Source organism: Cajanus cajan, chromosome 5 (genome assembly GCF_000230855.2).
Source record: "Cajanus cajan strain Asha chromosome 5, NIPB_CcT2T_4, whole genome shotgun sequence".
NCBI lineage: Eukaryota > Viridiplantae > Streptophyta > Magnoliopsida > Fabales > Fabaceae > Cajanus > Cajanus cajan.
Genome location: NC_138521.1, coordinates 72618093 through 72642964, shown reverse-complemented (window position 1 = coordinate 72642964; position 24872 = coordinate 72618093). Strand labels below are relative to the sequence as shown.

At 27.1% G+C, this 24872-nt stretch overlaps 1 protein-coding gene across 1 annotated transcript; it reads right to left on the bottom strand.

The window, feature by feature from the left end:
- Positions 1-535: 535 nt before the first annotated feature.
- LOV1 (NAC domain containing protein 35) lies at positions 536-3001 on the bottom strand. Its single transcript, XM_020375132.3, has 3 exons — positions 2537-3001; positions 2053-2321; positions 536-1550 (listed from the first exon to the last, which is right to left on the bottom strand). Exons 1-3 carry the CDS (start codon positions 2841-2843, stop codon positions 882-884), a joined length of 1245 nt encoding a protein of 414 aa, XP_020230721.1. The 5' UTR covers positions 2844-3001; the 3' UTR covers positions 536-881.
- Positions 3002-24872: the final 21871 nt, after the last annotated feature.

Genomic DNA, 24872 nt, shown 5'->3' with positions numbered 1-24872 from the left:
GTGAAATGATTATTTTTCTTATTCTTGTTTGTTTTTGTAGGATTTTGTTATTATAAAATTACACTATATATTAACTAAAACTTTTGACCAACTATAGTAACTGGTAAGCGCTTAATAGCCCAATACTGCTTCATCTATACATCCAACACGAAATGCCTTCACCTTTCTAATTGAGAGATTTTCCATTTCCTTTGTTCACTACCAGGAATGGCGTTACATGTATACGTGAGAAAGCGATCGAGGAGCATATACGTCCTCGAATTCGGAACCCTAATCACATTGATTTAATGTTTTTCTACAATAAATAAGCTGAGGCTGGAATCTTATATGATCTGGTACCCTATCTACATTAGGATTAGTTTTGTGTGAATAAAACTTTATACTATATGTCTATCTGTAAAACTATTCTTGTAGTGTTGCGTTTTGAATTTAATAATGAGAATGTCAAACTAAATTATACTCTAGGACAGAACTAACACATACTGTAACCAACACTACCCTGTCTATCCCCACAGCTAGTAGGAACACGCCAGCATTTAACACAAAATGGTAACTTCAATTTTCAATTTTAGTTTCTATGGACAATCAAAGTGCATAAATATATATGAATGATTGAAAAGCTCAAAACTAAAACCCTAATAAGTGCTACCGACAAAATACATACTGACGACTGATGAAAATCAGTCATACAATTATGTTATTGAAATCGAAGATAAGATAGGTGATTAATTAGAGTAATTAACGCAAGCAACCTAAACAAAGTTGATAGTAGAAATTAGCACAGATAAATGTCTATCTCTCTCTCTCTCTATATATATATATATATATATATATTAATATATATATGTATGTGCAGTTCACAGATACGCATGATTGAGTCATTACTTGAAGGACATGTTGCTGTACTCTTGATTTGGTGGCTCAGGGATTGGATTCCACTCCCACAGTCGGTCAGAGAAGGTGGTTGGAAGTGGATTTGGTAGTGAGTTGAGAGACACTACTGGTGATGGTTGCATCAGCAAAGTTGAGAACTGATTGGGATGGCTTTGAACATTGTAGTACTGTTGTTGATAACTCATTAGCCTGTTCAGTTCATCCATATTGACAACACTATTATTGGAATTAGAAGGCCCAGCAGAGAAGATTGTTCCACAAGCAGGGGCAGTTGCATGGGTTGGTTGCTTAGATTGTTGCTGATGTTGCATCATCATCAACCCTTCGTCGTCCAGCGGAACAACTGGAAGACCCATTGTGGTGGTGAGTGCACCCATTGCAGCACGGTAAGCATTGTATTTGGAAAGTCCAAGAGCTGTGTTGACATCACTGCTTGCTTCGGTTTCGTTCATTTTTTCAACTATGTGATCGTTTGGCTTTGCTTGTGCCACAAATCCCATGTTATTGTGGTGAAGCATTTCGTTGTGCTTCTTATTATTGTCAGAATTTGAAGAAGCTCTTGATGATGAGGATGGACGTGTTGGGAGACAGCGAGGGAGGGAGGGATGGTCCTCGACTCCAGCTCTCTTGTACACACGGCAAAGAGATATCTCAGCCTGAAAAAAAGGAAAAACAATTCAACTTGGGTGGAGTACGGAGGCATGAAGAGAATTTATGGTCGATGATAAGACTTGAAAGAATTCATGCATGCAGTCATAAATGTGAGTGCGAGAAAAGGATAAAGAGAGTGAATTAATGGCAAACGGTGCTGGTTGTTTTGATTTTCTGCCAACTCTTTTATTTTGATCCCTCTTTCTCTCACGTATTCATTAATTCTTCACCTCTCGCCTTCTCGATCCTCAGTCTTGACTTTAGACTATGAGTGGCTGCGAGTTTCACGCAGCTACTATATTTTGGTGTGCTATAGCCACGCACCTATGAATCTCCAAGGGTGGAAGCGTCTATGCGCAACACCAACACACCAGGTAAAACGTAAAAGCTAGCTAATTAAAGGAACAAGAATTACTATAGGTTTAAAACGAACTAGGGTTGAATTTAAAAAGCAAAGCAAGAAGAAGAAGAAGAAGAAAGAAAGGGTAAATATATATGGTAATAAACCTTTTGATATCGTTCAGTTTCATGTTGCGGCAGGCGATACTCGTTCATAATCCAACTGGTTCGGATGCCTTTGGGAGCTTTCCCAGAATAGAAAACTAGGGTTTTCTTGAGGCCGATGGAGCGAAAATTCTCGGTTCGGATCATCCTGTCAGCTCCTGTTGCCTTCCAATAACCAGAGGTAGTGACACGATTGGGACGATCACCGTTGCGATACTTTCTATCTCTCGGCACATAAAAATACCATTCCTTCTCACCAATAGCTGCCAAGGCTGTTCATCAAAATTCACACAACAAATTAACATCTCAATTCACAGACATAAGACAAAGAAAAAGAATATATATAGAAGGCGAAAAAGTTAGCTAGGTAGGAAAAAGAAAAAGAAAAAGAAATAATATATAAAAAATTAAAGGGAGAGATGGCAGATAAAAGGGGGAGTTAGTTCCCAGAATTGCTTCAAGAAAAGGGAAGCTTTAATATATATACCGGGAAGTTCCCAAGGGTCATAGCGATAAAGATCGAGGAAAGTAATGAGCTCAACGTTGAAACGCTTTCCCTCCACCTTACGGCGAAGGTAGAATTCGACCAGCTCTTCTTCAGTGGGGTGGAAGCGGAAACCGGGCATGACCATGTCGTGGTCGTGATCATCGGGTTTGTTGATGTTGTTGTTGTTGTTATTGTTGTTGTTATTGTTGTCGTTGGTGGTGGAGGTGGTGGTGGTGGTGCCCTCCTCTTGGCTCTGGCTATGGCTGAGACTCATGGTGGGTGATGAGTTTGGCGCTGCAATTGCCATTGACTATGTGTAGTAACTAACAATAACTAGTTAATAATCTCAGGCAGGGGCTACAACTACACTTTGCTTTGGCCTCACCTCTTTATACTCATAAAAGTAATATTTGTACCAATTTGGTGGTACACTAGTGTTAGGCAAAGATAAGAGATTGATGGTTAACATGACTAGTAGTATATGCGAGTGACCAGACTCAAAATTAAATTAATTATTTTATTTTATTTTTTAAAAAAAATTGAGAAACATCTACATTACATAGGTGGCCCTACATGGGAAGAGGGTATACGCTAAGGTGTTTTTAAGATGAGAAAATGACTTTTCAAAAAGAAGACAGGGTGGCTACAGCCCCAAAGCGGTGCCCTTGGACCTTTCTCCCACCACCTACATCTTATATCTTCTCTATATTTCTTCTACCCTTCACCAAAATATGTTGTAAGTTTCTGTCACCAAATCATATATATCTCACCTAAAACACTCGCCTCTCTTTTACTCGTTAAACTATTATTTATTTTTTTTAAAGGATACACTCGTGTGTTCTTTCCCTCTTTTTTGTCTCTTTCCAACAGATCATGTTAGCTCTCTAAACTAAAACTGTTTTTAACTAAAACCGACTTTTCATTCACTATATACTTTTTTAATCTTATACCCCTCTTTCTTATATCAACAAATTTGTTTTTCAAACATTTAGGTTATACTACTTCATTTGTTCCATGCAAATTGTTGAGTATATGTTAAATTGTTTTCTTCATTTCGTTATTGCGTTAATAGGTTCTTTTTATTGCCCGTACATTAGCAGTTCACGTGCACCACATGAATCTCGTAAGTACGTTTCCTCAAAATTATATACACGATGAAAATATCACAAAAACCTCCAACTTGGTCCTCCATAATTAACAATTACATATGGAAGTTTAAAGTTAACTACTATAAGTTTATTGTGTATTACATTGATACATTTAAATTAAAGTAAAATTTTAAAATAAAAAAGGTTAAAAAATTAATTATAGATGTTCTCATTATTAATAATTGGTATTTTATTTTAATAAATGGGAATATATAGAGATACATTTTAAAAATTGGGAATGAAATCTGGATTAAAATATATTTTTATTAATACAGTGCATTTAAATTCAAATTTTTAAAAGCGAAGTTAAATGATGATTAATTATAAGATTATAATAACTTTAAAATTCAATTTTTTTAAACAATATGGTCAATTTAGACTACAAATTGTCACTTGTTATTTTAGTCTCTAAACTTAATAAAATGGAAGAAAAAGTCTTTGAAATTGTAACTTGACACTCATTTTATTTTATCCGTTAAGTGATGTTTGTTTTCTGTAATAAAAATGATTATGTGATATAATTATTAAGTGTTATATGACATACATTATTGTCACATGACACACATGTCATGTGAGTAAGTAACGTGTCATATGTTATGAGTGCAACACAAAGTTATTTTAGTCTTTAATTGTAACTTATTATTTTAGTTTCTAAAATTACAACTTTTAATGTTGCTTTAATCTCTAAAATTATAACGGATATTAATTTATTTGTAATATAATGTCATTTTCATCCTTGGAATTATAGCTTAATATCATGTTAGTTTAGTCTTTGAAATTGCAATTTGGTGTCATTTTAGTCTCTTAACATTATTATAATTTCATTTTAATTAATTGTGGCTTGAATATATACAATAAAGTAGATAAAGTTATTATTGTAATTGGAAAGACTAATAAATAATCAAATCATGTTGTAAAATTGATAACTAACATTGTATTTTTTTTAAGTATGTTATATCTCCTCTTCTAATTAATTTTTTTCCCTCTTTTATTCATTTTATTTTAAAAAAGTACATATAAATAAAAAAAAATCTATAGTTTCTCTATATTTTATATTATTTTTATAATTAATTCAATTATCAATTATTTCTTATTTTTCTCTATTCTGAAGAGAATTTATTACTTTTATTTCTTAAATTTGTAGAGTTTAGGATAGATCTAGTTTTCGCTTGAATAATTTAAAATTAAATTAGTATTGTTTATAGAAAGACTAATATATTTATCATCATAGATTCATAGGGTAAGATGGGAGGCTCGAAGAAAAAGAGTGTTAGAGGACCCCAAACTAAAATTTACGGTTAGTTAGAACTTAGAAATGTAATATAGATAATTAAAAACTTCGTTTCATATTTATGTATTAAAAAAATACAAAATTAATCGATTAAAAGAAAAAATAACCTCAAAATGAGAATAAATATTAAGTATTATGTTGTTAAATATCATACTCTTCATATAAAAAATATTAATTTAATTATTTATTTTACTTGCAATTATTCAAATCAAAATTATAATACCCTAAACCCTGTAATTTTTAAGAGGTGATAATTAATAGAATGCTTTCTAGAATAGAGAAAAATAAGAAATAATTGATAAGTGAAATAAGTATGAATATAAAATAAAAATATAGAAAACGTATAAACTATTTTTGTTTTATTTATTTTAAAATGAATAAAATATGATTAAAAAAAACAGATAATTAGAAGAAGAGATATAATATACTTAAAATAAAAAATACAATGTTAAATACCAAATTTATAATATGATTTGAATATATTTATCCTCTATTTACAACATTAACTTAATTGCCCATTTTATTATGTAAATATTTGAGTCACAATTAATCAATTAAAAAATCACAATAAAATTTTGTAACTAAAATAATTTTGAATTATACTTTCATTCTTGAAATTGACACCATGTTACAATTTTAAAGACTAAAATATTGTGTATTATATATACTCATATGACATATAACACATGTCATGTAAGTGTGCATCATGTGTATCACATGACAATTTTTGAATCACAAAACACTTCTATTAAAAAATATATATTTTATTTAACAGAAAAACTAAAACGAGTGACAAATTATAATTTTTGGTATTTTTTTTTAATTTTTATCAAATTTGGAACTAAATTGATAGCAAGTAACAATTTAAACGACTAAATTGGTCATGTACTCTTAAAAATATTAAATATGTCTTCATTATATATAGTATATTAAAACTCAAAATTTAAATAAGAATAATAGTATTTAAAAAATAAAAATTATAAACTAAAATTAAAACTTGATATTCATTATAGGAGAGAAACCATGTATCTTATTTTTCTTCTTTCATTTTTATCTTTATTATTTTAATACACTCCTTTTCTTTATATCGCCATTTTCTTAATCATTTTCATGTTATCCACTCTAGCTATTTTAACATACTTATTTAATATTTTTTAATAAAAATTGATCTTTAAAAGTTTTAGTAAAGATTATTAGTATGAATTTAAAATTAATAAAAGTATAATGACCCAAACTTAAACTTTACCTATTAAAACAAAGAACGTGCATAATAATTCAGACTAAAATACTTAAACTTGGCCTATTGTTTATAAAATATATAATTTAAATTTAGCTTATTTAGTTATTAATTTTTTTAATTTGTTATCTTTATACTAGAAAATAAAGTAAAATAGAAAGTAAACATTATTTTATACTCGTGAAGATAAATTAAGATTAAAACATAAACCAATTCAAGTTAGAGGTAATAATACAAAATTAATTTTTATTCTCATGCCTATCAAACAACATAACTAAATTTTTATCACACTCTTTACTCTCATCCCCAAATTTCGAATTGCACCCCTCATGGATCTTGGATAGATGGAGTGTAGTGTCTCATAGTTGATAAAATGAAGCAGTGTGAGAGAGAAGATGAGCCATCTCTGTTGAGTTACATTCGAGGGAAACATCGAGACATTCAGGAAAAGGTCTTTGCTTACTTCAACACGAATCGTGTCGGCTTAATTTGACAATAGTTCTACCTACTTTTACTTTTTATTCTATTGCTGTATTTTTATTTTTATTTTTCTAATTTGTAGTTTGTATGTTGGATTGGAGCTTCGATTGCACGAGAATGACGATGACTACGTTTCTACGAATGTTGTTAGTGGTCCTCAATCCTCATGGTTCGTTAGAGACACGGTGCTTGAGAAGGGCTTGGGGTCGTGGAGGATGACGGAACATTGCGAGAATCAGACATCTTCATTATTTATAATTAGTATTTTAGTTTATGTAATATACTCTCTCTCTTAGGAATTGAATACTAATATTAAGAAAATTTACAATACTCACGTATCTTCCCTCTCTCTTTGCCGCATAATGGGTATATCATATATACACCGTATCAACCGGTAAGAGAAAGAGTTCTTCGCAAGTAAGTTCAATATCATATTTTAGATTGATATACACTTCACTTTTAATTGTTTAAAATCAGCCTTCAAAAACAATGTTACTGATAAATTCATTTGCAGTTTTTGTTTAAGGTTATTAATTAGGATTTGGTTGAAGATTTTTCACCTAGTTAATTAGGAATGAGTGAAAGATTGGGGAGTAAACCCCAATAGTTGAGAAAAGATGACATTAGAAAAATTGTTGTCAAAGATCATTAATTAGTCAGAACATTAATTTCTTATGTAATAAATTCGTTTATTAATAATAATAAAATAACACTATTTGTGTGTGTGTATATATATATATATATCTCTTTAAAATTATAATACTTTATAATTAGAAATAATAAAAAAGTAAAAGGCCATATGAAATTTACTTCCCACTCTAATCTTCTCATAATTGCTATTAAACTTTAATCCCCAAAAGTCTTAGATGGGATGTGGTTTTAGAAGTATGTGCAAGCTAGTTGTGATAATAAAACAAATAGCAAGAAAAGTTTGCGTTGACAATTTCACATAAAATTTCTTGGTGCAATGCATAAAACGGCTCAATGTGATGAAGAGATTTTATAGCTGGTGCCCGCTTGTAGTTTTGTGGTCTCCAATTACTAATTAGGTTTTAATGTAACCATCACAAAGGCCTTATATTTTCGCCACTTTCTTCTCTCACACTGTTAGCTTCCAACTAAATTTAGCTAATTAAGAAAAGCTCCAGCAGAATAAAGATGGTAAATAATTAATTACTTTGTTTATATGACTGAGAGTGTTTAAGTTAATTAGTGTGAAGCTTTCTCAGATCATTTGTTAAGCGTGAAATATCCATAATATATGAAATTAAAGAATTTAAATAAACTTCTCAATAATTTTACTCTGAAAATTTGAGGATGTTTCTAGTTTCATTTTAAAATTAAATAGAATTTTTTAGGCATGTTAAACAGAAAAATAAAGATGATATTAATGGTTTTCAAAGAAATTTTATGTGTGTATGGTTAGAAAAATGGTTTTTGGTCCAAGAGTTTTAACCGGATCTAAACGCCCACCTTATACATAATGTATCATAACGTGATTGTCATTAATTGGATGTAGGTAGCTAGGCAGCAATTAATCGCGCCAGTCGCTAACAAAAATTGTCATTTTCAGTTAGGTTTTGGTTTCCTTCTTAAAAAAATCTGAGAAGTTACGAGTTTTTTTTTCGTGGTATCTTTTATCCAAATAATTTTCTTTGAGTTGGTAAGATCATTATAAATAGTAAAATTCTTTTTAATCTATGTGTTTAATTCATAAATTAAGAGTATTTATTAATCTATTCTAAATATTTCGGAATTATAATTGAAACACGAATTATATAATTTTGCATGTATAACATCCAAGGAATAGTACGTATTTGAATATTGATGGTCTTTGTGTAAAAATAAAAATAAAAATAAATAGGTGTATGTGGGGATAGAATGGGATGAATGAAGAGTGGAGTGAGTTAATTTGAGTCAAAGGAGGAATTAAATAATGGTACGCTGCGATTGAATAAAGCATGTGGTGTACTTATAATTGTTTGGATGGAGGAAAATCATATGATAGAGCAGATGGGAGGTGAGTGGGGCAACGGAGAATCAAATTTTGTGGCAGATAGATAGATACATATACATAGATATGGGTTGGCTGCCGAACGTTTATAGTATGGGTGTATATTATATATATAATACAATAAAAATGTTATGTTATCCAATGGAAGAGTCAAGAGAAACCCGTGACCACTCTCTTTCCTTCCTCTCTTGACAACAACAACTCACTTTCTTTTCTTTTTTCTATTTTATCTTCTTCTTCAAATCACTTCTTTAATATTTTCTCTATTCATCAACGCACTCACTTCCTCGAATTCATTTCCGATGTTTCTTTTTACACTTCCATCGGATATGTATAAATTATAAATCAAATGAGAAAAAATTAGTCATAATATATATTTTTCATTTAATAACACAACCAATTTCACACTTGTATTTTTTAATTAAAATTGAGATTAATTTAATTAATCATCAATTTAAATATGAAGTCGCAATTAGATGTATTATTATACTTTCTAAAATGATGATGAGGTGACATTAGGTGTGAATTAGTTTGTCTAATATGAGGTTGGATGGATTTTGTCACGTCAAACGTGAAGTCCCAAAGAATCTTTACCTTGGTCACACTAGATACGGTTTGGATGATGTCCGGTGTGAGCAAGACAAAAAACTTCCTACCTTAATGGTGTCAGACACACAGTACGTTGCGCTGACCATAGGATGTTTAGATGATGGAGATGTCTTGGTGGTGTTGTATGATGAACATGAATAGATGTTTTGAGTTTTATTACATGTTGTATGGTGTATGATGATTGTTCTATAAATGTTGATTGGATATGTCATATGTTAATGTTTGTATGGTGTTGGATGAGGATGAGCATATGTATGTCATATTTATGTACGATGTTGTTGATCTCTATATGTATTTACTAGATGTGATGCGTGTAGATGATGTATAGTGAGGTGTGGATGTTGAGAATTCAATATGACATTAAAGCATGTTGGCTAACTTAGGACTTGAAAATAGAAAATTATTTTTGAAAACTAAAGATCCCACATAAGGAATCTTGGATTGATGCTCAGGTAGGCCATTATGTTGGAAAACCCTCATTGAGTAAATGTGTATATTGGAGTGGGTTTTGAGTGTGTTAATGTCTCCTCTATGTTCTTGGTTGTGTAAGGTAGGAGGTTGAGGGTTATAACCCTTAACTAAGCACTTGGAAGGATTATGTGGTTTCTAAAGGATAATCAATGATCGAATTTCATATGTGACTTGGTAATGCATGCTAAGGTCGTGATAATTCTTTACCCAGTTGTAATATTCCTAACGGTGGAATCAAACTTCCCTAGTGTAATGATAATACTCGCGAAACTAGAGAAGGGATTGATATCCCATTTTGTGGTGATCGAGTCGACGCTTCGAGTACGAAAACGATTAGATTGGTTTGATAGGGTGAAGTCACTTAGACTACTTATGTTGTTAGGAGATCTCTATAGGTGAATGCGTGATGACGCATTGGTTGAGATGTTTGCATATTATGTATCTATCGTGTGCATTGTTGAATGCCTTGTTTGACATGTGGATGAGATACATGTTTGCTTTAGAGTGTTTAGCTTTCATGTATGTTTTGTTATGATGTTGTAGGTTATAGAATTGTTTTCTATACTTACATATTTTTGGATTCTAGCTTATCCTTTTGTTTCTATTGTAGTTTGGACTGCAATTAACATACGTTGTATGATAGCAGATCAAGGTTAGGTTTGAGGAGTTGCTATTGACAAGTGGTGTGATCTTTTGTTGGTGACAATGCTACATCGTGTAGCTTGTATAGGTGTACTTGACTAGTACTATGTTATATAATTTATCTTTGGGATTATTGTATATACATGTATGATTTATTTCAATATGATGGTGACACTTTTATACTCACATTTTACACATGTCCATATATTTGTTAGTTAAACTTTATAATTCTAGTAAAGCTAAATTTTGTTGTTAATAATAGTGATTCTATTTAGTGTAACGACCAAAACGGGTCGTTATAATTAGCATATAATGGTCTTCAAGAAATAGAAGAAAAAAAAGAATAAATAACAAAAATAAATTGTTGTACTTTAGATAAAGTTTATTTTCTCTTAAAAAAATAAGTCACAAGTTAGTTTTTCCTATGCATTTTTCTATTTAAAAAAATATAGAAATTATATAAAATCTATTTATTATACTCCTAATTTAATTTGAAATTTATCAATTTAATATATTCCCAAATTTATTTGTTAGATTGGTATAATTTATAAAAAAATTTATTAAATCCTATCACATCAAATGACATAATTTTTTTTAAATAATATAATTACTCATGAATGATATTACAAATGATAGTAATATTCTTAAAAGTCATTCCTTAAAGTCATTTTTTAACTTTGAAACATAGGCATGGATGATGATTCATATAACTTATTGGCTATTTAGTAAATGGTAATACAAACTTTATTAATAAACGAAAACATAAAATGATAAAATAGATAATAAAATAAAGAATATAAAAGGCATAGAAAGAAGAATGAGATAAAGGAGAAAAAGTTAAAAGCCAGCAATAGCATTTTAATAATGTGAAGACAAAAGCTTATAATGTATGTGATATAATGTCCAATTGCTGAAACTCAAGTCAACTTTAAATTAACTCATATAGTAGAATGTAACATTTGTAGAGAATGAAGTAAAGACAAAATGAAACTCAAAATTAAGAAGAAAAAAATAGTATTTATTTTTATCTATCTACAATTTGAGGTTGGGAGGGACCACATAAAAAAAATGCTACATAAAGCTATAAATATATTTCAAATATTTGAGGGAAGTCATCATGGCCTTAGTGAACCCTCCTTGGTTCTGTCATAATTCAAATGAAAGAAAATAATTGTCATCTCGGTGAAAATAGGGATGAGAATAAGAAGTATCATTCTATAATTTATTTTATAAAATTAAAGTTTAAATTTGATTTATTATTTATTATAAATTATTTTATATATATTTTTAAAATTCTAATTTAATTTATTAATCTATTTAAAAGTTTATTTTATATTAATAATATTAAATAGTTTAATAAATTTAATTTTAAATAAATTAATAAATTTATTTTTAAATACGTGTGTGAGTTTTTATTTAATTGACATGATAAAAAATAGTTTGCATTATTATCAAAAATTAGAATTAAAATAAAAATAAAAATTAATCTAAGAGGAACAATTCATAGACACTCGTGTATACTACAAGGGTGATGAAAGCAAATAATCTTATAATTTTTTTAAAAATATTTTCTATATCCAATTTGAAATATTCTAAATAACTTATAAATATGAGGAAAAAGAATAGGTGAAGATGCAACTACTAAATTTTTTATTTTCTATTTCTTGATTTCGTATGAACAATAAATGTAAAACATTTAAGTGTAGTTAAAATATAAAAAATATTGTAATTTCATTTTTTCAATTATAATTTTATTTATTTAATTATATTACTAATAAGGTATATACACTATTTTTTATTATATCATATAGATAAATAGGTCGACTTATTATATATATATATTATCAACTTTTTAAAATAAATAAACTTTTAAAAGTTTAAATTTATTAACTTTTATTAAATAAGTCAAATTACCAATTTATATTTAAGATTTAACTAATCTTCTTTCCGTACTTATTAAGATAGTTGAGTGTTAGGAGTATTAGTGCGTGTTTGGTTTTATTTTTAAACGTAATTCTTTCTTCTCTCTCCACGTCCACATGTAAATTTACGTGAAAACTCCTATTCATTGCTTCTAGTTAAACGTGATTTTTCCATGTCTCAACTCTAATGCAAACACACGTTTGTGTGAGTTGATTTTCATAAAAGAATTTATCGTAAGCTTAAAGGTGATGAATGTGACAATATATTGAGTATAAAAAAAATGAGAATATTTTAACAATTAAACTTAAATTTTATAATCAATAATTAAATCAAAGCTTCAATATATTTTTTTTTCTAACAAATATTTGAAGTTTTTATTTTATTCGTTATAAAAAAAATTGTAGTTCTTTCAATATTTTGTATTAATCATAACATTAATAGATTTTTCTTTTTTGAAAAACAATAACTAATCTTTTGTTAGCATGACATTAGTATTACGATAATATACTTTTTTTTTTTTTGGTTCGTTACGATAATATACTTAATAACGTGACATTTTACAGATAAACTTTCTTAATAACCATCCTTTTGACATATGTGACAAAGCTGCATAAAATTTCGTTAGTCTCAAGTTTTTAACTTTGTACGGAAATTAATGACAAAAACAATAAGTTGTAGACATTCAGATTACATAAACTACAAAAAGAATTTATAGGGATTACGAGTAAAAAAATTAACCAACAAAAATATGTAAATATAATTTTTAGTGAAAAATAAAATGAAATTATAAAAATATATTTATAAAATTCTAATTAAATTGTTTTAATATAATAAATTTTAATTAAAATAAAAATATGCTCATCATTTCACTAAAATGCTTTTCATCAACAATATAAAAATATTGTACCTTAATTTAATCTTTTATATATAATCATTTAAGTGGACCTAATGGTAAAAAATTTGAATAATTTATGTATGACTCTTAAGTTTGAATTTTGTTATCATCATTATATTTTATTGTTATAATTGTAAAATTTGTGGATAAAAAATACAATTTAAATTACATGTACGATTTTTTAAGTGTATGAGTGTGTGTTTGATTTAATTTATTTAAAAATATATCTATTCTAAATTTTCCATATTTAAAAAAACGTAATTAATTCTATAAATAATTAATTATAAACTGCATAGAATTAGATTAAAAGAAATATAATTTATTTGTTATAATCTTATTCAGCATCCATATATATATATATATAAGGGATTATAATTACATCAGTGTAATTTTTATTAAGTATTACACAGTATAATATAAAGTTATTACACACGTATATTTTATTTATTATAATCTAATAATTGGATTTACAAAATTTACATTTAATATAAAGTTATTGAGAGGTGTAATATTTAGTAAAAGCGGTGTAATTATAATCCCCTTATATATATATATTATGATATATAAATTTTATTTTGATGATTATTTTATAATTTTTTGTTTAAAATTATTTATAAATAATTGTCATCAATTATTGATAACTTATTTAATAGAAAAATAAAATCATCATTAAAATGTAATAATGTAATTTTCTGATATATTTAATTAATTATAATTAAATAATGAGTGAAAATATATTAAAATTTGTAAATGAAACACATAAAAGAAATGGTGAGATACTTTTTGCATTTATTAGAGTGAGAATTGGATGTAGTCCCATCAACTTGATCTCTCTTGGACTCTTGGTTGCCACAAAAGCCAACTATCACTAATCAAAATTCAAAACCGCCCAAAAACTAAAATATCTTTACTTCCTCCATCCCTAATAATTACCACATTCATTCAACTAAATTCCATTATTTTTTTAAAATTAATTAATTAGTTAAAATATATTAATTAATTTAGTTAAAAAATACGTATTACTAAAGGTGTGTTATTTGCTAGTGAATGTAGACGTAGGTTACAAATTTGTTGCCATGTAAAAGCAAAAGCGTGTCGTGTTATATTATATGATCACAAATCTTAACATTCACATGCAACGTCCATCTCACCGGTCATGGTCAATATTGGTCAGTAGTCATTTTTTTTTTTTTATAAATTAAAATTATTTAAATGGTGAGTAGTAATTTTTAATATTACTGTAATATATAATGTTATTTTAAAAAATTATTTAGTTATTCTAAGTTTTTTATTTTATTTTTAAAAATGAGACAATATTTTGAAAATTATTAAACAATGTTTGATTAACAGAAATTATGTCCAAAAATATAAATTAATTTTTAATTGTCAATTTTAAAATATTATGAGTCATTCTATGAATTATACTTTTTTTAAAAAATTATATAAGTATTTATAAACATGTATATGCAAATGCAACAATTTATTAAATTTTTATATAAAAAAAATTATTAAATTTTTAATACTTATAACATAATTTTTTTGTTACATAAGGATCTATTAGAGAAGATTTTAATTAAACTATTTATCCAGAAAGAGCTAAGAGGAAAAATATTAATAATTTTAAAAATAAAAAATTAATTGTACAAATTTTAAATTTTTTAATAATATTATATAGATATGAAATATAAACTGTAAAAAATAGTAATGAATTTTTGTGGAAGAGTTTAAATACATATAAATTGGGAGAGAAATATATTGACTTAACTTATAATTTAAAAAGAAAAAAAAAATGGTCTAAGTTAGTTAACAAATAACATTAGACGTTGAATTTGAAGGCAGAAAAAGAAATGAGAATAGATAGTAAGAGGAAGGAAAATGAGAAATGGTGTATGGAAAATGGAAGTGAGCGACTAATAAATTTATTTGTCTTTTGGTGTTAAGTCTTGGAAAAGTATTCCAGAATCGTCTCTTGACTATCCCATATGCCTTCAAAATTTAGAGATTGCATTTTCCATATAAATTCAAATTAAAGAATTTTTGAAGAATTTGACAAAACCGCCTTTTCCTTTCTGCTTCTCCATGTCTGTTAATTAATTGACTTTGTGAGAGAGATATCAACTTTTCCAACTCAAAATCCATGACTCCTTAACATACACTCAAAAATTGTTATATAATAATCAATAAATTATATTATAAGTAGCAAAACTGTTTTTGCGTTTATTATTACAAACATTAATTATAAATATGATATATTCACGATATTATTTGGGATGAATCCAGAACTTCAATTAAGAGTGTACAACACTTGTCTAATTTCATTAACTTGGCTTGACTTGAGGTTAAGTTTGACACGTTTTAATTTTACATGACGTACTGTTTTAGGTTGTTCCAATCCAATTTGATGTTCTATAAATTATTTTAAAAGTACAAGTTTTTAACAATTATATATTAATAATGAAAATATTTAATAGATGTATTTTTTGACAGATTTAATAAATGTTATTATTTATTTTAAAATTATTAAATTTAATAATTCAGTTATATATATTAAAAAATTCACTGTATAATGTTTAAATTGATATATTATATTAAAAAAATCAAACTCGATCGTGCTCATATTTATTATTATGTCTTGATTATGTCAGATTAAGGTTCAAACAAATGACCATATCAAAATTTTGATTGAGATAAAAATAAACTCATCTCATGCTCACCTTTAACAATAGTTACACAAGAACAATAAAGCAATTGGGACAATCACATCTATGATTGCAGAATAACGATGTTGAATTGAAAAATGGTGATAGTTACATGCAAAAACTTTAAGTTCAATTAAGTATTTACTTCTATAGAGATTCAAAAATTAAAAAAGCATACTTGAAGGAGGTACCTGCATTAATTATTTGTAACAATCATGAAAATATGTAGGGGACTAGGGGGCGATGAAACTTTCTGTCAATCCATCGACAGCCTCCATACCTTTTAACCATGCACAATCTTGTTCCCGATACAAGCTTTAAATATTTTTTTATTTTTTATTTTTAAATTTATTTTGTTTTTAATTTTTTAAATTCAATATTATTTTTATAGTTTTTATAATTTAAAAAATATTTTAGTTTTTACATTTAAATTTTGTTAAATACTATTACATCAAATTTATCTATTGATACCCTTGATAATGAAAATATGACATTAAAATTAAATAACTTTTATATATGTTATTGACGACTTGAAAAATTAAAACATAATTTTTGAAAAAATTATATAAATTAAAAATAATAATTTAAATTTAAAGAATTAAAAATAAATTTATCTTAAATTTAAGAAATAAAAAAAATATTTATACCTATGTAAAACAAGTTGGATTAGGACAAACTAAATTCTGATCGGATTACTAATATTTTTAGGACTCAAGCTCGTCCATCCACGTATTTTATGCTTTTTCTTCATGCTTTTATTTAATTTTTGTAAAAGAAATATTACATAAAATATATTCAGTAAGTTCCAGACCTTAAAATAACTAGTCCACCATGAGCTATTTGGCCAAGTCAAATTGACCTAATTTTATCTCAGAAAGCTCTTTCTCATGCAAAATTCATCTTAGTAATCAAGGAGAGTTTTGTGACACCCCATTATAAATTAGGTCAATTTATTAAATATTGACTAAATTATTTCTTATAAATTAAGAATATAATTGTATATTTTTGTTTGTGTGTGTGTCTCTCTATATATATTAATTATTAACTAAATATTGCAGCAAATATTTTGTTAATTTGTTTGTCCTTAATATATATCTGATGAAAAGTTAAAGATTAATATTTTTTTTTAAAACATAGAGATCATTAAAATAAATTTTACTAATTTATAATAAACTTTTTCTTTATATAATTAGTCAGAAATTAACTATATATCAACTATGTTATGAATTTATTGGTGATTGTGGACACTATAATTGCTATTTCAACCATAACCTATTCGCTATTGCTAACAAGATTTGGTTACCTATTTTGGTTGATTATCATACATCAGAGTTAGGTGATGTACTTAAACAAATGGATATGACGCAAATTATGGCCTTTATATCGCCTACTATTTAATAAAATATACATAAATCAGGACAAAAGAAATATTTATTGACTTTCTCTATGTTAATATTTCTCAATGACATGATTTTAAAAAATTAACTATTGTATAAATTTCTGGAAGGCGCCCATATATATCATTTTCAATATGACCGACCAGATATATTAAATCGATAAACTCCTTCAAAGAATTCAAACTAATCTTAATCACTAATTATCTTCTGATTGTTGCTGTAATGTGATTCCTTTGAAAAATGACATTGTATTTTCCCAACTTTTCTCCTAATTTCTTTATTTGACATGAAAGATAATTCTTTAGTACCGTCAATCATTTAATAGTATATTTAGATATTTATTGAAAATTGATTTTCGCAGCAGCAAGATATGGAGACACTTGGTCATCCTTGACAGTTTCAATTGACAGCCAGATATTCATTTAGTTTAATGTTAATTTTAAAATTGACATATATATATATATATACGTTTTAATATAAAAAATATAATTCAAAATTTATTTAAATACATAATTTGAAGGGTTAAACAAGTTTTTAATATCTTAAATTTCAGAATTTGATTTTGTCCTTCTTAATTTTTTTTTACCAACTTTTAGTTATTCATTAATTTTCTACCAGATAAATTACTCTTCAATGTTAAATAGTAATATGTATTAATAAATTATAATGACTTGATTATTGATGTTTACATTATTACTTAATCGATGTTAAATAATATAATATGCATAATTTTATTATTCGTTCATGGTTATAGGAGTAAAAAATTATTTTTAATAATACCTTTTATTTAAAAAAAAAATGTTTGATTATAAACAAATAGTAAAATCACACATGTCATGTATTTAACATCTACTAAGTAGCCATGTAAATATATATCAATAATCGAGTTAATTATAATTTATTGTCATACATTATTATTTAATAAAAAAATTTAACCATAAAAACTAATTCATAGGACAAAAATTAATAAAGAATTAAAAGTTGGCAAAAAATAAATTAAAAATCAAATTCTTGAAAAGTCAAGACATTAAAAACTTATTTAACCTTAATTTTAATTATATGAAGTGAGTTTTATTTTGAAAAAGAGTCCAATTTTACACGCTCTCACATTAAGAACTGAATATGTCAAATAAAATTTATATAATTAACATATGGAAGTAGTTGGATAATAGTTTGATGAATTAATAATAATAATCAATTATCATTAAAAATATATTTTGATTGAGAAATGAGTTAAGAAGTTAACCCCTTTGATGCATCTTCAACAAGTTTTATAACTCATGATTATTGTATCTAACTCAAGATTGTCTCCTGATGTGAAAAATTATGATATATAAGAAAGTTGCAATTCAATGTATAAAAATACGCTAATAAGATTTGTGATAGTCATTAAAAGTTTTAGAAAGTGTTACACGCATGATAACGATAAGCATGCAGGGAGACGCAAAGGTGAATAATATTGGTTTGTGTGGTAAATGGAGTTGACAGGGATAGGTGGATTTTCTTGAAGCAAAATGTTTCCAGACTGCAGAAAAGAGTAAGCATGATTCATGAATTTGAGGATGAAAAGCAGAATGCATGGACCTCGTTATCTGCTAAAATATCTTTGTGAAGAATGAGAAAAAGAGGTTAGCTAGGCCTAGCAATGAGGATGATGCAGTATGATGTTGATAATGACAAATTAATTATTCCTTTTTGGATTATAGAAAAGAGTATGCATGCATGGCAGTATTGTGATCGTTAATGGGTGGGGGATGATATGATTATGCATGCATGGGAGCATGAGCATGAGCATGAGCATGAGCATGAACATGAACATGAACATGAGCATGAAAAGGGAAAAGGGTCCCATTTGGCTACTTGTGTTGTGTCATTAAATGGTAACACAAACCGTCAAGAAGCTCGTGGTTTGGACCATTTTGGCGGTCGTCGACACCTCTTCCATCTTGTGACTCATGGAATCAACAACACACATATGAATGTCAGGACAAAGTTGACCCGCTCATCATTCATCACACTAAATTACTAATGCCAAAATTTAATGTAGTACCAAATCCTCACAAAACTCTTGTACTTTTCCAATACCCATTATTGCATAATCCAAATCACTATAATTCAAATTAACTAAATAATTAAATTATTCAAATTATACCGTAGTAATAAAGGAAATTAAAAAATATAATTTATCATTTTTTCATACATTTTAGTCACAATTAGGGTACATATGATATAGTAAACTCAGCAGTCAGCATTAAGCAATGTGACAGCAGATGTCTGGGTTGGTCACGAAGAAGGACAAGATGGGTGTGGCCAATCACCGACCATAAAGGAATAGTTTGTCTGATATGTATTGTAAAGACTAAAGAGTGTTTGGTTTATTTAACCGTCCAACCAATCTCTACATCCATTATCCGTATACCATTGGCCACATTTAAGTTGAGTCACCTAAAAGAGTTATGCTATGTGGTCTTTGTCAGCGACATATATATGTGTCTACTACTTCAACTCCATTTTTTTTTCTATTCATGTTTATTAATTCTTTTCTCTTATAAAAAACTATTTTGTATGGTTACACTAGTTTTGAAAAGGTTTTCAAACCATATGTTAGATCAATTCAGCGAACAATTTAGAATTATTCTTTAAGAAATCGTCACTTCCTATATTAGTTTCAAAATAAATATAAAAAGTGACTTTTTAGGTTTGATTGTAACCGCAACAAGTATGAAAAGTCATCCATTTATATTGTTGTGTTTATAACCAATCTAATTCTTTTTATATTATCTGTGATCACAACCGATGTGAAAGTTTATGTGAAAAAAGAAATACTTGTATCATTAACATCCAATATTTCATACAAAAACTACAAATATAAACCCAAAAAAACTTTATTTCATTTTATGTATATATGTTCGTGACTGAATATAAATAGAAAACAACACCTTTTTATTTTTTGTTTTATTTAATGGAAATTCATTTTCCCTTCTTATTTTCACTTTATTATAAACCCCCGGTCATATTATATTTTGTTCATGTTTCACAAAGCTAACATTATTATTTTGTACGCTTCAATATCCACTTTTTTTTTTAATCTATAAGAATCAAATTTGATACTAGAAGTTTCATAACAATTTATACACTATTTATTTAATCAACGGAGTGACATATTGCATTTTCAGGAGCGTTTTTTTAGTTTCATTAGAATTAAAGACTAAATTTAGAGTGATATATATTTTCAAAAACTAATTTGATCATTTACATAATATATTATTATAAATAAGTAAATATATTAAATGAAAATATATAAGATGAGGAGATATTCAGTTGCTCTAAAAGTAAATTTTAGTAGACTTAATTTAATCAATAACTTATGTTATATATTAAATTTTAATAATTCAACTGTTAAATTAAAAATTTTAAATGTATTGATCATATCTACAAATTTATTCATAGTTTGAGAGACATATGACACTTTGTTATGTTCTATTCAAATCAACATATATAATACTTTTATGAATATTTGTCAATTTGAATTGATGAAACGAAACATCAAATAATTTTCAGATTTTATAAAAAATTTGTAAATTTATAAAATATTTATTAAAAAAATTTTAATTTAACAATTAGATTATTAAAATTTAATGTAAACCATGAGTTATATAGTGAAGTAAACCTATAAAAATTTACTCTTAGAGCAAGTAGATTTCTACTCATATAATATTATTTTATTTTTTAAAATAAGTCAACTTATTAGATGTATAAAACTTTTTAAAGGTCTAAACTTGACTTTTAATTAAAAATATTTTCTAAAAAACTTAAACTTGATCTTTTTAATAAATGGAACAAATTAGACCAAACCTTATACATGCTTGGTCATGAGCTCTTGATAAATAGCTTGACCTATTTTCATCTCTTCCCTCAAGAATAACTATACCTTAAAAAAATTATTACAAAAATCTCTTTGAGAAACATACTCTAAGATCGCAAATGTTGCACCAAAAAAAAAAAAAAATAAAAAAAAAAAATATATATATATATATATATATATATATATATATATATATATATATATATATATATATATATATATATATATATATATATAACGGGGAATGCTAATATACTCCCACTTATTTTTTAGTGAGAGTATGTTAGCAACCTACACCAAAATTTTAGGGAAAAATATCACTCATTTTTTTTATTTGATTAATTCGTACAAATGATATAATAGTAATTTAATTTAATTTTAAATAAAAATAAAATATTTTCTCTCTCTTATTAATTTTATTCTCTAAGTCATTTCTCTCTCCTATTAAATTTCTTCTCCAACTCATTTCTCTTTCCTATTAAATTCTTTCTCTAACTTATTTTTTTCTCTCCTATTAAATTCATTTTTTAAGACTTTAACTCATTTCTCTCTCATCTCTCATGATGTCTCCCTTCTCTCTCTGAACAAATAAAAATTAATAATAGAATAAATAAATGAATTGGAAAATGAAATTAATAAAAGAGAGAAAATATTTTATTTTCATTTAAAATTAAATTAAATTACTATAATATCCTTTGTACGAATTAACCAAATCAAAAGAAATGAGTGGTTTTTTTTTTCTTAAAATTTTGGTGTAGGTTGCTAACATACTCCCACTAAAAAATAGGTGGGAGTATATTAGCATTCCCCTATATATATATATATATATATATATATATATACCACCTAAATTGTGATAGAATTCACAACTTGTTTTTTTTTTTTTTTTTGCCTCACATTCTTAAAGATGACTCACTTTGATCAATCCATGAAAATCAACAATTAAATTTATAAAGTGTTTTAGAAAATCTTTTCTCTTCAATTTTTGTTAGGGATGAAAATGTGAGTTAAATTTAGTGATTGAGCTTGCCAACTTGCTTATTTTTGTGGATTAAGCTGGACAAATAAACTCACTAACTCACTATTCTGTCAATTTAGTGGGTTCAACCTGCCAACTTTGTGGATTAACCTACCAACTCACTTTTTTAATTTTATATTTTTAAAAGATAAAATTGTAATAGATTCATGTTGGACCAATATTTTTATTTTATAGTTTAACTACTTTTTCTAGATACTTATTCTCATTATATATGAAATAGAAATATATTATTTTAGTCACATATTATTTTATTAGTATATTTTCATGTATAATAACTTTTTTTAATATAAATATATATTACTTTGACCCTTTGCATGAAAAAATATAATACCTCTAATCAATTTTACAAATAATTAATAAAATAATAGGTTAAAGTGATGATGTATATAGAAATATTCCAATTGAAATCTTTTTCAAAGGAAAATTAAGTTGGTTGAATGTGATTTAATTTGTCAACCCACTATTTTTAACCCACAAACTTGTTAAAGTGAATCAACTTATCAACCTACCGCTAAATGGAATGCAATACATTTTTCAACTCATATTTTTTAATAGGTTGACTCACTCCATCCCATTTTACATTAATTGACTCGTTTTGCCACTCCTAATTTTTGTAGCTCTCAAACTCACAATATTCTCTTGAAAATTAGAAAACGAATTACATACTATTCTATGAGAAAATTTTATTATTTAAAGATTTTCAGCTACAATTAAAAATTATTCTTTAGTTAGAATTGATTATTTTGTTAATTAAGAATCTAGAAATCAAGATGTGTAATTACAATCGATTATTTTGCTTCATTATCAATTATTTGCGTAAGAAAATTCTTATTGCCTAGAAAAAATTAATTATTTGCGAAAGAAAATTCTTCTCGCCTCGAAAAACTTGATTGTTACGTTCTGCAATTGATTATCTGAAGAGTTTTACTTTGTTCAGTTTAAAAATAGAAGAAAATAAAAATATCATAAAAATAGAAAACTACTTTTTTATATAATATTAATAAAACATATCTACTGAAAATATAAAAAAAAAAACTAAATGCAGCCTTGGATTCTTGCTCTTCTGGTAGCATTACGAAGAAAAGGCACTATAATGTTTCTGGTACTGCCTTTTTAAAGCTAAGCCTACCATGACATTTCTTCAGACTCTAATTAGTTTGTGAAAGACGAATCATGGATAATTCATAATTGGGTCAACTTTGTCATTTCATGATCTCCTCACCCTACTTTCCCTAAATAGAAGGCAACATAAAGTTGCTGCACTCAAAGAGCTTGTTAATTTTGCGTATGATTAAATCTTAACGTGATATTATAGCAGTAACTAATGCACGTCAAGAAAACCTCCACCATTAATATATTTCATCTTATTTAAGTTATATATTTTAATAATAATAATTAAAAAAAAGAAATCAGTTACAGACGTCTAAAAGTAGTCCTGTTATTACATATTCTTAATTGATACCGAGAACATGTGAAGAAAAACACGAGGTTGAACGCATTCAATCAGTTTCCCATGTGAGTTGAAGTAAAGAGATCGGAAATACCTTTCATAGAAACATTTTATTGAATGGACGGTCATTAGTAGTTTATTACTGTCAGAAACAATAAAATGTTAGACTACTCGATGATGTTATGTTATATATCCTCTTAAGTATTTTATGTTTAATAAGAAAAATATCAAGTATTATAAACACATTTCTATCACATACATAACATAAAATGTATTTATTTAGCAAGTTATAAAGATTGGAATTAATGTTATTGAAGTGTAAAGTCTAGAGGAATTTTGGTGTGGTGGCTGGAAAGCTGGATGCATAGGTGTCACTTGATAATGGCACCAAAATATATGACAAAAGGTTTAGGTGTAATTCCTGTGAATATAGCCCCCACGGCAACAAGTTAAGTGGGTCAAGTCAGGGTCAGACAGGCCTCACAGGTGGATTCACTAACACCCATGCACATACTCTCTCAGAGACCTGTCAGATGCAAAAAAACAATCCATAACAAATGCAACTATTTTGCCATGTGTGTAACTGTAAAACTAGAGAGGTATCTATTTTTGAACCTCAGTTTGGCAATAGAAATTTGCCAAGTATTAATTGCCAAAAAAAAAAGAAGAAGAAGAAGACTGAAGTTTGATATTGAAATGCGTATTTGGGTGAATGGGGTTGCAATGAGGAATTCGTAGTTGAAAGTAATAAATGGAGAAAAGCCGAAGAAGGGGCATTGCATGAAACACACAAACAAAAGCATTGGCGGGTCCACTATTAAACCTTTGGATCCATTCATTTAATGGGTCATTGGATCCAAATCAAAGCAGTGACTGGTCAAGCATTTGACCATCTGACCCTAATCCTGACCCATTTTTGACCCTCTGACTTTGCATTTATTCTTCTTTAGATTTAAAAAGACTTTGGAACTAACTTCTTGTTGGTTGGTCCGGTTGAATCGAAAAAGAGAGTGCTTCCTCCCAACGTCTCTCTCAATGCCTTTCAGATCTTGGTCTTGGTCTTCTTTCTGTAGGACCAGACTTACTATGCAGGCAAGCATCCCGTGATTATATGCAAGCTTGGATACAACTAATGAATGCTTATGTTCTGTTTTTTTTTTTTTTTTTTTCCACTCT